The sequence below is a fragment of the Amphiprion ocellaris genome, chromosome 17, assembly GCF_022539595.1.
Source record: "Amphiprion ocellaris isolate individual 3 ecotype Okinawa chromosome 17, ASM2253959v1, whole genome shotgun sequence".
In the NCBI taxonomy this organism is placed as follows: Eukaryota; Metazoa; Chordata; class Actinopteri; family Pomacentridae; genus Amphiprion; species Amphiprion ocellaris.
Window position 1 is genome coordinate 30,653,069 of NC_072782.1, and position 16,057 is coordinate 30,669,125.

Genomic DNA, 16,057 nt, shown 5'->3' on the forward strand with positions numbered 1-16,057 from the left:
GGTATCACAGCTGTTTTGTACGCTTTACGGCAGCAAAGCTCCACTGTGATTGGACGGTCGCCGTGCCGTAAAGCGTGTTGTTCACAGAACGCATGGGACAGAGCTGATAAAGCGTGTTTCTGCATCTGGAATGTAAGTTTGCGCAGTAAAAACGTTGTAAATGTTGTTATTTGACATTATAATGTTATTTGTGATTTTAATATTTACGGTTTCTGACATTTATTGTGAGCGTTAGCCGCTAACTAGCTTTAGAAAATGCACCTAAAGAGTTTAGACACTTAAAAATAGCGACAAGACAATCAAAAACTAATTTAAAAAAATAGAGTAAATGGGCTGTAATAGCAGTAAGATTACTGAAAGAATAAATACCAATGAAAAGTGTTTCTTTAGAGCCTTGTTGACCTCTGACAGTGTCTCTTACTGTGAAAACTGGAGGTATCATTTGAATTGAACACTCTTCTCTACAAAATAAGATGAAAAAGTAGCTGAAAAATACATGTAGTGAAGACAACGAAACAACAGCGTGTCCTAAAATGGATTCACGTTACTTAATGCATGTACAGGATCACATTTAGGGCTGCACAGTGGTGTAGTGGTTAGCACTTTCGCCTTGCAGCGAGAAGATCCCTGGTTCGCGTCCCGGCTTTCCCGGGATCTTTCTGCATGGAGTTTACATGTTCTCCCTGTGCATGCGTGGGTTTTCTCCGGGTACTCCGGCTTCCTCCCACAGTCCAAAAATATGCTGCATTATTTGCATATGCATTATTTATAAATGGTTAGCTACATAAATATACTGTAAGAGGTTTAGTAAATAGACTAAAACATGTAAAAAAACTTCAGCATCGTCTGAGATTTGACCAAACAGATACTAAATCTTAAGTACTTAATTCAGTTTGTACTTGCAGTAATGCTGCTACTGCAGATACTTCTGCAAAACTGAATAATAAACTCATGATCAGAAGAAGAAGAAAGAATATTTGCTGCAGCTCTAATGGTGCAGATTCATCGTCAACTCGACTGTTTTGATTCTGGTGATTTTGTTGTAGAAGCTGTGAGTCTGAGCAGGAAAACATTTTGGTTAATAAGACTTCATCTGATCATAAATAACATTTTAGAGGATTGAAATAATCATAAAAGCTACTTGATCTGCTGTCTAAAACAGAAGTGCATGAGCTGAACTTCAATGTCAGGAAGCTGAATTCTGTTCTGGTGCTTTTTGCTTTTAACAGTCACTGTTTTGAAGGTTATTACATTACAGTCTTGTCTTTTAACAAACATATTTTATGTGTCATATTCTGATTTCTGAAGCTCAGTCCTTCTGCTGATGCTCAAACACCTGGATTCAACACTGATCTTCATTTATGTAACAGCTCTGTATGATAGAAATCCACCTGTCTTTGTACCAACATGCAAATTACAACCAACTGACCTGAAAGTTTCGTCCTAATATTTAACTTTCAGTACTTGAATAGATTATAATAGCAGTAGAGCTCCTAAGTGGAATTACTGCTCAACCACAACAAAAAAATATCAGAATCTCTAAGATGTGTAAAATATCTTACAGTCAGAACTGGTCCAAAATAGGCCAAAAAACACTCACACTGGCAAAATCATGAATCTCCCCCAACAGACCAACAACCATTGAGCTGCTCTTCATACCTGCAGTAAAAAAAAAATACATTTTTCTCTTGTGATGATAGATGGAGTTCACATGGATCCATCCCAATATCCACATGATAGTAATATTAGACACATTCAGGAGTCTTCTTTACCAAACCCAATGGGGGACCATGGAGATGTTTGAAATTCTGGCCAGTTTGGAGAGGAGTTGTTCTCAAATTACACTTTTAAACCTGCAGCAAAAGCAAATTCTGTTTGCTCTTTAAATGGAGACAAACATACACTACCGTTCAAAAGTTTGGGCTCACTTAGAAATGTCCTTATTTTTGAAAGAAAATCTTTTTTTTTTTTTCAATGAAGACAACATTAAATGAATCATAAATCCAGTCTAGACATTGTTAACCCTCGTGTCGTCCTGCAGGTCAAAATTGACCTGATTTATAATTTGAAAATGTGGGGAAAAAGTAGATTTTCACAGTGAAACTTGTGATGTCCACATTTTCAACATTTTTGGGAATTTTTTTTAACATTTTTTGGTGGAAAAAAGAAATGTTAAAAATGTTTCAGAACATTCACCAAAAATCAACCAAAATCCAGCAAATTTTGCTGGATTTTGGTTGATTTTTGGTGAATGTTCTTAAAGAAAATATTAGAAGTTTTACTGATATATATGGAATCACTTTAGATATTTTTAGGATTTTTTTGGAAGATTTTTACCCCAAACTTTTGAACGGTAGTGTACATCAGGCTCTCTGAGGTGTGTAAAATAGTTTTCAATCCAGTTTCTTATCACTTGTTTTCCTGTTTCAGTTCGTCTCCTGGACACACGTTGGGATGGAGGCCAAATCCAAAAAACCTTTTTCTCCTAAAGCTGGAAAGAAGCTCAACCAGAAAGGAAAAGGTAAAACACGTTTCAGTACAAAATAACAGCTACCACCAGGAGAACTCACTCTTACTGACTTTAAACTACAAAGATAACATCTGGAGAATCTCCATAGAAGTAGATGTTGGACCATGATGGCAGATATCATGTTGTTGTCGATGTTTTTGCAAAATACAACAGTTTATAAAAAGAATAATTTACACAAAATTGCTGAAATTAAAGAGCAATTTCTGAGTGGAATTTTTCACTCAACATTTCTGTGAAACATTTCCGTCCATCCAGATTCCATTGGGACCAAACTTGGAGGAAAACCAGGGAACAAACCAGGCGGCAAAAAGCCTTTTAAACCGTACAACAACTCAGAGAAGAAGAGCCGACCGGGGAAAGGAGGAAATGCAGGCAAGAGAGAGCAGAAGTTTGGTTTCTCTAAAGGTGGGAAAGGAGCGCTGGGGAAGAGGAAGATGTCAACAGATAAAGATGAAGGGGAAGAAGGTGAGAAGACGTCTTTGCAGAAACATTCATGTTAACCTGTGAATAAAACCCTTAAACTGGCTGAAAAACATGGATGTAAATCATGATTAATAAAGTTTAACTGAATTCCCCTGAACACAGAGCTGCATGTCCTGTTTTGTACTTTTTATCAGCTCAAGAAATGCAAATATTCAAGCAAAAGAAGACAGAATCTTCTACAAATGAGATGAACCCACAGCTTTTCTTTTTTTAAGGTTAGGGGTGTCAAACATGAGGCCCGCGGGCCAAAACTGGACCTCCAGAGGGTCCAATCTGGCCCTCAAAGTGTAAAAATCACAGAGAAGACATTAACTGCAGACTGTACATTTGTAAAACTATAAATTTAAAATAATTTCTAGACCATGACAAGTTGTTCTGATCATAAAGTAAAATACAGGATTGTTCATTGTTCTTTTGTGTCTCGTTTTTGTAATATTTTGTCCTGTTTGTCTCATGTTTTTGTCATTTTGTTTCTCATTTTTGTCGTTTTGTTCCTTTTGTCATTTTTTTTCTTGTTTGTCAATTTTTTGTCATTTTTTGTCTTGTTTTTGTCTGACTTTTGTCATTTGTCTTGTTTTTGTCGTTTTGTGTCTCTTTCTTGTCTCGCTTGTGTCATTTGTCCATTTTTTTTGTCATTTTGTGTCCCTTGTGTAATATTTTGTCTTTTTTTAAAAAAAATTTTGTCTTTTTTGTTTGACTTTTGTCGTTTTGATCATAAAGTAAAATACTGTATCATCAGTTCCAGATATCTGTGACTAAATGTTTTGTGTCTTAGTGTTTCCTCTCTGATCTGGAAGTTTTAATGTGTAAATGATAAACTGAGGCTGAATGTTGTTGAAATTTCACAAATTTTTCTTAAGAAATTCCAGGTTGTTCATGATGTTTTGTAAAAAGATAATTCCTGAAATGTGAATATTTTCTGAATGTACTTTTTGCACTAAAACAAAGGAAAAATTTGGAGTTGTGGTTATTTATAGGTTATTATGCTCTGATTTTATTGGTCACCTGAGATCAAATTGGGATGAATTAAGATGAGTTTGACACACCTGTTTAAGTTGTTCTGTCCTTAAACTTTAATTTCTGTCCTAAGTTTTGATTTAGTTTCAGCTGATATTTTTCTGTTTTTGGCTCCTGGCAGCTCTAGTTGTAGGACTTTTTGTTGACTTGTGTTTATGTTGGTGTTTCAGGTCCGACGGCTAAGAGAGGAAAGAAGGAGCCGCTGACGAAGGAGGAGCTGAACAAGATCCGGCAGCAGAAGAAGAAAGACCTGAAGAAGAGCCGGCAGCAGGCGGAGAGGAAGGACATGTTCGAGATCATCTGTCAGTCCAAACAAGTGTGGGGCCAACTGAGGAGGTAAAAACAGTCAGAAAGTCACAAGCAGTTTTAGAATCTAATGGTAGATCTCTGCTTATTTTACTATTTTATCTGCCTGCTGTTGTAGGAAAATAACCAGTAAAACATCTATTACCCTTTTAGTTATTTATTCAAGTCAAGCGAAAGCAAAGTGAATCTTATTTTCAGCCAAAAAGTTCAAACACAGAAAGAGACCAGACGAGGATCATTACAGGATGATAGAGATTTACTGCTTTATTTATTTATTTTTAACTTAATGGGCACTGAAACTTGATAAAATGTGCAGAAAAAAGTCAGAAAACAAGTTACTTCAATCATAATTGTGTCTCTGAGTGGGGAAAACACCAGCGCAACACATTAAAGGTAACAAATATGATAAATTTACCAAAACGTCTGCTTGTTTTTGTCAACAGGAAAAACTGCGACGACGACTCGAAGAAGAAACTGATGAAGAACCTTCATGATCTGATGAGAGGGAAAATCAAACAGGTGAGTCTCAGCATCAGTTTCATGTTTTCTGCAGATTTTTTTGTTTGTTAAAGTTGCACGGGAGCTGTTTCTTATAACTTATCTTTAAAGGAAAGTTCCGTTTATAATAAATGGGGTCACATTTTCATAGAATTGTTCATGTTGGTTACAAAAATAAGATCTGACAACATGGATACATCACTGGATTTGAGATCCAAACTGTGTTTTAAACTCAGTTCTTGTGTTTTTTCTTTGCGTTTCTGTTCAATCCTGTGTTTTTTTTTCCCTCCAGATGGCGTTTGCTCACGACTCTGTGCGAGTTCTTCAGTGTTTCATTCAGTTCGCCAGCCACGAGCAGAGAAAGGAAGTGTTTGAGGACCTCAAAGGTCAGTTTTTCATCTTCATCTGCTGCTTTTTTACTGTTACTGTTTGTCAATACAGTAGATGCTCGACTTGCGTCAGAGTTCTGTTCCTACGGCCCGACGTAAGTTGATTTTTGCCGTAAGTCGGAACTCCGACAAAAATGTAAACAAAGCTATTACGTGCATCAATTTTTCAGAAAAGTCATGTTCCAAGCGTTTTATTGTATCTAATTTCACTTCCATGGAGACGCCTTTCCTTTTCTTTGAAGCTCTGCCATCAGAAGAGTCTGACTTATGCTTGGGAGCCATAATGAAGGGCAAAAAGTTAGAATGTAGCACAATCCAAGGTGGAGTACAACTGGTGAATGTAAACAAAGCCGTCTTCTAGCGGTGTGTAACGACGTATTCGTCTGCTTCGCTCGCCAACTAGTTCCACGACGAAACGCTGTAGGTCGAGGACGTCATAAACTGAGGACCCCCTGTATAGCAGCCGCCTTCACTGTGTGCAGAATAACCAAGAAGTTACACAAAAAGATGGTTTTTTTGTGTGTCTTTAAACTGCCCAACTTGCAAAGTCAAAGTCTGTAACATGTCCCTTAATGAGCCGCATAACAGGATTTTAAACAAGTTGGTGGATAGTTTTACACAAAATCTAATGAAATAACATCTGTTGAAAGGTTTTACAGCTCACACCATTACTGTTCAGACTCTGATGATTCTGTTTGTTTAATACTTTAAAATGTCTAATTAGCAGAGTAAAGTTCAGTCTGTATGAGCTGCAGGCTTCTAGCTGTAATTATTTGTTGAACTAACACAAGAAATGATGCACAAATCTAGATCCAGATTTCTACCATCCTGCTGCTGCTGTGGATCCTCAGAACAAGACGAATCATTTCCCTCCAACTTTAAGATCTAGTTCACAATGAAAATCTAATTTCCAGACGTGTCTTTTCTTGTCGTCCACAGACGACATCATTGGTTTGTGTAAATCTCAGTACGGCCGACATGTGGTGAAGAAGCTGCTGATGTACGGGTGAGTCACAACAAACTCTTCTTCTCTGTTTTACCCTACCTTAATAAACAGGTGTTTTTGTTATTTTTAAATGAACAACTTCTTTACATTCAGCAAATGCAAAAGAATCTGTAAGTTAAACGAAAGTTTCTCTAAAATGTAACATAATATTCTTCATAAATGCAAAATTTACTGCAGATTTGTTCCATTAGACTTGATTAAAATCAGCAAAGTGATCTTCTAAAAGTGTAAAATTAAAGATCTAACATGATTTTCAACATTTTAAGCAAGATTAGGGTTTTATTTTGGTTGTTGTTGCACATGTTTTGACTAGATACAGACACCACAAGAGGTTTGATATCTCAGGTCTCATTTGATCACAGTTTGAATTACAGGACGTCAGATGCAAATTTTAAACCTTTACAAATCCTCAAACCTTGTCCCAACAATCTCCTGAGCAACTTCCTAAAACACTCGATCCCCATAAAGCAGTAGGACGTTAAAAGAAGTGTTTTTAGTCGGCGTTTCCCCAGTTTTTAACGAAGGAGAAATGAACGTTATCAGGATAATCAGAGCAAAAACAAACACGACCAAGAAAAGTGTCTGAGAGAACTGCAAACTAAATTTGACCTTTTAGAAGATTTATCAAACTCTATAGAGATGATATTCACCTCTAATATTCAGCAAACAGTGGAAACACATAATCCATCTTAAAATACTAAGGTACTGTGTCATCTTTAACCTCGTGCATTTACCTGAGTTCATTCTGGATGCTGTTATTCCGTCTCAGTCCTGTTTGTACGAGTCCTTGTGGTTTTCTTTCTGTCCTCTGTAGGAACAAGGAGCTGGTGGCGGCTGTGATTCAGTCCTTCAAAGGTCACGTTAAGGCGATGCTCCGTCACGCCGCCGCCTCCTCCATCATCGAGTACGCCTACAACGACAAAGCTGTGCTCAGTCAGAGACTCCTGCTGAGCGACGAACTCTACGGAAACACCTTCACCATCTGCAAGGTAAAAACACAGCGGCTCAATCTACACAGGCATCTTTATCACATTATTTTGCACACTTTCTGCACCGCACACAGATTTTTTCACATTTTTGGACTTTTGAATCTTGAGAATGATCCTGTATCCTCAGATTTTAAAGAGTTTTTTCACTTTTTGACAACTCAAGTGCTGAGAAAGTCGACAAAACAAGCTGAAAACTATTCTGATTGAAATGTTTTGGTTGCTCGTTAAACAATTCTGCGTTTGTGCGTCCAGTCTTTAGTTTGCAACACCATCGACAAAGTTCTGGAGGCGAATCCGGACAAAGCGAACAACATCCTCGACGAGATGAAGCAGATTCTGACACCGATGGCCCAAAAGTAAGAGCAGAAAAGGACAAAACACACTTTATTGTTGTGGAAGTTCAGCGATGACTTAGACTGAGAGTAATGTTTACTGACGTGAGGAGAAGTGACACCAACAGAGCAGCAGTTCATGCAGGCAGCAGTTCATGCAGGATTCTCTCTGATCTTCAGGTTTATATTGTAGCTGGGAGAAGATCAGATTTAGATTACAGACCAACATGGAGACAACTAGTCTGCTTAGTCACATCAGAATAGACCATATCTAACCTGGACCAGAGCAGAGAGTCCTGTCACATGACCATATTAGGGCGGGAACAGGGACCAAACTTGCTCTAAACTGTATGATAATTTGTCATGATGTCAGAAAACACCTTAGTAAGAGGAAAAAGTAATTTTTCCTTTAGTTTTAATGTTGATAGCATTTGTTTGTTAAAATAGGAGCCAGAGTCAGTGCAGTTTTAGTAATTAGTCGACCACATTTTTGATAATTATGTCATTAAATAAGCAAAACTACAAACGTTTTCTGGTTTCTGACACTAAATAGTTGAATGATGTATTGGACAGATAATGTGTAGATATAGAAAAACACCTAAAACAAAGAAGTAACATGTTTATTGCAGGTAAAATCACATGGAGGATAAATTAATGTTTGCTTTGAGATCGGAACAAATCTGAAAGCTGCTTTGGAAGATTGGGTTGAGTTTGGATTTTTATTAGAATTAAAATTTGTTGAGTTACATAAATTTCTTGTAGGTTCTTAGTTATGAATTTAGATTTTTTTTAATTAACGAGCAACTTAAAATACAGTAAAAAACAAAAACAAAAACATGAAGATATGTTTTTTTCTTTATTGTTCCACATTTGTTCCCCTTAATCTCAGTTATTGTCATTTTATTTCATATGCATGATATTTTTCTACCCATTTTGATTAAACTACATGTTGTGTTGTTTCTGTTTTTCAGAGAACAAGTGATCAAACATTCTCTGGTCCACAAAGTTTTCCTGGATTTCTTCCTTTTTGCTCCTGATAAACAGAGAACAGTAAGCAGCTGTCAGTCATCTTTATCATGTTGTAGAAGAAATAAATCAGCACACAGCTGCATTTTTCTCCAATAGGTGGTGCAATAGGACAACTAAATACCCGTGCAGTTGAGTAAATAAATGACAAAGTTTGATATTTTGATCTACTTTCAGGACTTGTGTGATAATCAGAAGATGTTTTTTGTTAGGAAATTCCACCTTCACTGTAGAAACATGAAATATTACAGCTGCATTAGGACTAATTTGCCATCTGATTGTGTGTGTTTGTTGTGTGTTTTCACCTCTAACCTGTGTGCTTGGTGTCGATGTAACCAGGAGATGATCGAGTCCATCAGAGAGTCGGTCGTCTACATGGCTCACACTCACGACGGAGCTCGAGTGGCCATGCACTGTTTGTGGCACGGAACGGCAAAGGTTTGGTTTTCACACAAATACATAAACAAACACGCACTTTCTTAATCATTTAGTAATATTTTGTGTTGTTGGTCAGCAGTCTTCAGTAGTTTTCACACAGTCAGTTCTGTAAGTCATTAAAGTGAGACAAATGTGTGCATAAATGGTAAAAATTAACTAAGTATTTGTTCTTTGAAGCTCAGTAAATTAACTCCTTCCACACTTTATTAATTTGCAGCACATGAAGATTTAACCTGAACTAAAAGGTTAAGTGTGTTTTGTTCTAGTCAAGTTTGCTTTCCTTGTTTCAGGACAGAAAAATCATCATCAAAACCATGAAGACGTACATGGTGAAGTTTGCAACGGTGAGTTTCATCACTAATAGAACTGTTTGTGTTTTATTAGCTTGTTGGAATTTAGAAAAGATGATTTAAAATAAGCATAAATATTTACCGTTAGAGTCATTAGAGGACAGAGTTAAAGTAAAACTTCATCCAAAAATGTTACTTTTCAGATAGGAACACGTGCAGAAACTTAATTTGATTCATTTTTTTTACTCCACTTTAGCTTTACAGGTTTGAATATTAAATAGTATCTACACATTTTTGCACCATTTAAGCCATATTTTGTCCTATAAGTTAATAACCAATCTCCAACATCAGCTACTGTCTTTATAGGTAATAATCCAGCAAATATTTCTAAATGAGAAGGCTGTTTCCATGGATACACCAGCACATAATGTTTTCTTTCCTCTGCTCGATGTCATATTTTACATTTGATGATCAGAATTACATCAGCAGCAGTGAAAATCATGCGTTTGTGAAGCAGAAATGATGTTTTTTTCCATCTAAACTCGTTATTTTTGTGTTAAAGGGGGAGTTTGGTCACCTGGTTCTTCTGGCCATGTTCGACTGTGTGGACGACACCAAGCTGGTCAAACAGGCGGTCCTCTCCGTGAGTCTGGAAAAACAACCCTTACATCTTTATTTATTCACCAGAACGGGTTTGTTAATCGTCTTTTATCCGTCGTCTCGCCTGTTCAGGAGATCCTGGCGTCTCTGGATGAAGTTATCGGTAATAAATACGGGAAGAAGGTTCTGCTGTACCTGCTGAGTCCCAGAGATCCAGCTCACCTGCTGCCAGAGATCATCAAGGTGCTGGAGAAAGGAGACGGAAACGCTCACAGGTAACTTCCTGCTGCTGCTGCTGTCAAAATAAAAGCAGTCTTATTACCGTAGTTTGATTAAACCTTGTTGTGAGGCGTTAATAAAGATTATTAATCACAAATCTGACATAAAAAGGCTAATTTAATATGCTTTTGTCTGTGCTGATATCCAGTTGCAGTCAAAATAAAAGCAGTCACAATCACAGCTAGGTAGGGTCACAACATTATGACACAAAAGTTCACACAGATGACTTGTGTCAAACGTAAAAATGATAGTCAAAGAGACACAACTAGACAATCAGTGAAGGGAACCAGCCTCATCATGAGGTGTTTTTAAAGATTATTAATCACAAATCTGACATAAAACAGCAAATTTGATATACTTCTGTCTGTGTTTATATCCTGTTGCTGTCAAAATAAAAGCAGTCACACCAATATGAGAAAAAATGGAACATCTGTGTGAAATATATAAATGATTAATCTGCTTTACAAAGTCAGAGAGCCACAGCTACACGAACTGTGAAGGTTATTAGTTTGATTAAACCATTATTATGAGGCATTTTTTAAAGATAATTCATCACTAATCTGATATAAAACAGCTAACTTTAGTCACTATTGTCTGTGTTTACAACCTAAATGATGCAGAGAAAATGAAGGAATCTACAAATAACATGTTTCCTTGATTCTTCTTCAGCTTTCTTTGTCCATTTGAACTAATTTTATTTAAAGATTAAATGTTAAATATACACATTTAGGCATTTTATTTATTTAAATGTACTTGATAAATACAAAAAACAATGACAAATCTGCTCCTCTAGTTAGCTTTAGCTAGTTAGGATGATTTTATCTGGATGTTTTGATCTTTTTCCTTCATAGGAGATGTTCAGTTTTTAAGGTATTGAAGAATTATATTTGAATTTTCTAAATACCAGGAAGAAGTAAGAGTAGTTTAATTACTTTAAGCTCAGACTGAGGGTTTGTTTTAACTAGTTCTAGTTAGGGTTTGAGTTGGTTTATCTGTATCGACTTATTTTACAGTAAAATCGTTGCATTTTCCTGTTATTTCTGGCCATTTAATAAATAACAGTGTCGCTTAAGCTTGTGTAAATGAAAGAAAAATGCTGTAGTTTGGTTTTTACTGACATGTTTTCTAGTTCAGGTGAAAATTCCATGCAGTTACTTCACTAAAATTACACTTTATATGTTATAATAATACTATATTTACTGTGCACTAAAAAATTGACCAATTTTCTTCATGCAAACTCACAAAGACTGTAAATCTATTCAATTCTATAACTACTATTATTGCAAGGCAAACTGTGAAAAAGTCTGATTCTGGACATAAAGTATTTACTAAATATGGAATAACTGCATTTTGCAGGGCTGAAATGATAATTATATCCTCCAGTTTCTCATAAAAGCAGCTTCATTAGCGCTATTTGACTTAAACAACTATTTTTATTATGGATTTTTCCTGATAACACCTTTATTTCCAAAACCTTAACTGTTTGGAACTGAAATATAAAACAAACAAGGTTGATAAAGTGTTAATGTGAGTAAATAAGTAACTGATCAGCTCAATTATTTCTGCTGTAATTCGTGTTTCTGACCAGCAGAGGGCAGTAACTGTCAGAGATCTGATCTTAAACATCCCTTTAGAGAAAATTCATAAATAATTCTGTTAACAAGTTACATGAACTTTAAATTTATGATGTCAGCTTTGACTTGATTAGTGAGAATAATTAATCGTATTTGTCTTTTTATGGATTATTTACGTAACATTCTTGTTCTGTGCTGCTGCTGTTTGTTGTTGATGATTTCTGGTGACACTCTTGGTGTTTTGGAAGGTAAAATTAAACTGATTAGCTGGTAGCAGCGAGCTTTAAGTCTTTAGAAATGAAGTGAAACAAACGTCTGCCTGAAGGATGAAGAACACAGAAGCTTTAAGCTCTCGTTTCTTCTTCTGCTCAGTAAAAAAGACGCAGCGATTCGGAGGAAGGAGCTGCTGGAGGTCGTCTCCCCTCCGCTGCTGGAGTATCTCCATGACAACGCCGCCACCATGGCGATGGACAAGGCCACCAGCGTCACCATCAGCGACATTCTGGCGTCGGCCTGCGGAGACCTGAGACCCGCCATGACGGCCGTGGCTCAGCTGGCCAATCAGGAGTTAGTACCAGGAGGGATCAGCGGAGAGGTGCGGATTCTGATTTATTTTACAGTTACATTAAAAGAGAAACCCTTTCCAAGTGTTTAGCATGAACATCCTGAGCCATAAGACAAGAAATAACTCATTAAGTTACCGTTTGTTCTGCAGCTTCACATGGCTGAACATCCAGCAGGACACCTGGTGTTAAAGTGGCTGATAGAGCAGGACGTCACCCTGGCAGAAGCTGGAAAAGAAGGTAAAAAACACACAACACCACACATTTATGCTGGAAATATAAAGATCAGTCTATCTCAGATCATCAGGATCCTTCAGCTCGACTGTCTTTGGTTTACTAACTAACTAACTTTAAAATGGAATCTGTGACGTTTTAGCTTGAAATATCAAAAACTAGACGAATCAGAAAAGTATCCAATTAGAACAGACTGCTGGAGTTTCAAAACGCTTCTCAAAATAAAGGGGGAAAGTGGTTTTTTTAAGTACAAGAAAATTTTTCATTCCTGGATCTCAGTTTAAAGGAGACTTGTCATGTGGTTTTGTGTCATTTCTTTGGGAACTGGATCAATCTACAGATATTTTAAGCTTTTATGATACAACTAATCAAATCTGCTCAGTCAGTTCGACAAAAATACATATTTTTTCTGTTTTTCTGACCAAGTATTTCATATTAAAAGTATTCTTTGTTTAGTTTAGTATTATTGTGACATGAAGCTACATGTGGTTCAAAAAATTGCAAAAAGTGGGTCAACTTACAATCTTTAAACAAAAAGTGTTTGCTAGAATGAAGCCAAAACTTCACAGATATCCTTAGAAACATCCATGTTTTATACTTTAAGAGTTCCGGGTAAATCAGAGATGGTCAAGGTAAAACTGTTGTAAAAATTCTCCCGGTTAATGTCGACTTTTGTCGTCGTCAGAGCGGTTCGGTCGGATCCTGGTCGACACTGTGGGGACAGAAAAAATGAAGACGTGGGTGAAAGTGAACAGAGGAGCCATGGTGCTCTGCAGGTCAGTGAACACAACCACTTACAGCCATGTTTCTATCATTTAGGAGGGAATTAAAGTGACTTACATTCATCTTCCTGAAGACTTACCATCATTTCTAGCTGTAAAACCCTAAACCAAGTCTTCTGACTATATGTTAATGATTTACATTAAGCAGGGATGCAAACAGGTGAGAACAACATGTGGACTCTCACTTCCAGCTATTAAAAGTATATTTGCAGCTGCATGAAATGTAATTCTTATTAAAAACATAAAAGGAAAAAAAGATACAGGAGAGCCCATTTAAAGGCAGCTTTGCTTAACCTAGGTGTAATTTTTAAAACTGAGGATCATGTTTGTGTCACAAAACCCAACATATCAGGAGTTACGGCTGCATGATCTTGGAAAAAAACTGCCGTGATATTTTGTTTTTCTTCAGTATAAAAAACAAACAAACTATACAGCAATTTTCACAGAATGACTAACAGACAGAATTAATCTTTCTAGAATGATTTGGTAGATTTTGCAGGGGGGTAAATCTACATAGAAAATAAGAAAATGAATTAGAAAAAAGCCGTTTAGAACTCTTCTAATATAATGTTTAACCTTGAGATGCATAAGTGGGTCAAATATGAGCTGATGAGGTCATTTTCTTTCAATAGCTTTGTCGTGAAAAGTGTTTATCATTTCATATTCCAGCTATTCCTCAAAAAAACATGTTTTCGATATCGCAACATTTACATTTTTAAGTTGTCTTTAATAATGCAACCAGTGCAAAATGCTGTACAAAGAAAAAAACTGTTTCTGGTCAGCTGAAATATTTCTACACAACCAAATCTTATTTCCAGTGTACATGTGGAGCAAACGAACAAACTGTAACCAAGAGCAGATCAAATCTTGATCTCAAAACAACAAACTTTTACACCCCTGATAAATGAGATGCGCATTTACAACAATCTAAGGGCAGAAAACTGTTATTTAATCACAGAAAACACTCTTTCATGCCAGTTTATTCATCCACGTTCTGCTGAATCTTAGGTAAGAATTTAAGACACAACAAAAATGTAAAAACTGATTTGCCGACTACTTCACCTTTAGTTGTAAACGTGGGAAAAAAATGAATCACGATCAAATCCTCTTTTTTTAAAATGGTGTTTTCTTTCTTTGCAGCCTCCTGAACAGCTGTGACAAGTCTGTGGTTGAAGACGTGAAGACGGCGCTGAAATCCATCACATCTGAGCTCAGCAGCATCAGCAACAACAAAGGAGCAGAAATCCTGCTGGAGAATCTCAACAAGTAGAGACTCTTTACTCCAAACTAACTGCTCATGCTGGACTTTCTTCTCCACGAAACACACACTAGACTGTGAAGCAGCGAAACCAGATCGTTTTCTGGATACGACTTATGAGTCCTGTTGTCTGATTACAGCCTCTGATGGGAGAATGGACGAGAATTTGTTTGGAATTATTAAATAGAAGTGTCTTGAAGACGAGACAAAGCTGCAGGAAAACACACAGATGTTACTTCTGAGATAAATTCTCTAATAATCAGGACAGCAGCTGCTTTGAGTTTCTCTTTTTCAGTCACTGTTAAGCAACACTTCTACACAAAACACACCAGATAACATGGAAACTGCCTTCTAAACCACTGAAAATGTAAAAATCTTCTGCAGAAAGTCTTGGTTTTCATTGATTTTAGCTCAACATTGACTGAAACTCAGAAACAAAAGATGAAGTCCTGGTTTCTCTGCAGTTGGGGTAAAATGAGAATTTATAGTTCAGAAACAGCTTTTCAGAGTCAGTTTGCCCAAAACTAAAATCACCGTCCTACAATGGTGTCTGTTCATTATGACCGTTTCTAGTTTTATTTGTCCATTTTTTGAGCGATCCATCTTCACCTCAATACACTGGACCTGAATATAAATTATATCTCCAGTAGAAAACAGACGCAGGTGGACAAATAAAATCAGTTTTGGTAATTTGGGTGAACCGACCCTTTAATCAGGACTCATGAATTTATGATGTTCTGGTTTTGATCTTTTTGTTTTGTAAGATTTTGTATGTTGCAATAAACTGTATGACCTTAAAATAACTAAAGATTATTGTGAGAACTAAACTGTGCATCTTTTTTCTATTTAAGCTCAATTAAAAGATTCAAATATAATCAGTTCAAGTGTACATAGTCATACTCTAAAATGTTTTCTTTTACATTTCTGTGTGCATAACAAAGTAAAAGTAATGATTTTAATAGTTTGCTTTCATTTAACAAGAAGAAAAGTAAAATCCTCAATGGAATTTGAGTCCAGCAGATTGATTTTCTTCTGCTCAAGAAAGACATGATCTTGATTTCAGCTTTTCTCAGCTTCCTGTATGATGGAGTAGTGAAGACTGTAACTGTGTTTACTCACTCAGTCGGCTTTATGAAGGCAGATAAACACATCCAGCGTCCAGATGTTGGGTCTTTAACTCATGATTTATTTCTGTCCTGCCATCGTTGGCTCCTGAATCCTGGATTAAACGTGAGCTTTGGAGAGTAATGAGCAGAGTGTGGATGAAGGAGCAGAGGGATGGTTTAAAAAATAAAATAAAAATCTATTCCACACTAACACCACTGATTTTCCAGTCTAAAAGCATGTTGGAAGACTTAAAGTCCTTGTCTGTAATTGATAAAACCCTTAAAACCTCATCTCTGTATTAAAATGACACATTTACAAAGTTATTTTACCATGAAAATAATCCCTTCCTGCCTTAA

The 16,057-nt window shown here is 36.5% G+C and overlaps 1 protein-coding gene across 1 annotated transcript; it reads left to right on the forward strand.

The window, feature by feature from the left end:
* Nucleotides 1-22: 22 nt before the first annotated feature.
* pum3 (pumilio RNA-binding family member 3) lies at nucleotides 23-15,421 on the forward strand. The gene is made up of 18 exons (XM_023289457.3): nucleotides 23-132; nucleotides 2,431-2,521; nucleotides 2,786-2,995; nucleotides 4,201-4,366; nucleotides 4,780-4,855; nucleotides 5,127-5,220; nucleotides 6,163-6,229; nucleotides 7,044-7,218; nucleotides 7,471-7,574; nucleotides 8,522-8,600; nucleotides 8,916-9,014; nucleotides 9,305-9,358; nucleotides 9,867-9,947; nucleotides 10,037-10,179; nucleotides 12,130-12,352; nucleotides 12,473-12,560; nucleotides 13,240-13,330; nucleotides 14,477-15,421. The coding sequence occupies exons 2-18, from the start codon at nucleotides 2,455-2,457 to the stop codon at nucleotides 14,604-14,606; spliced, it is 1,947 nt and encodes a 648-aa protein (XP_023145225.1). The 5' UTR covers nucleotides 23-132; nucleotides 2,431-2,454; the 3' UTR covers nucleotides 14,607-15,421.
* Nucleotides 15,422-16,057: the final 636 nt, after the last annotated feature.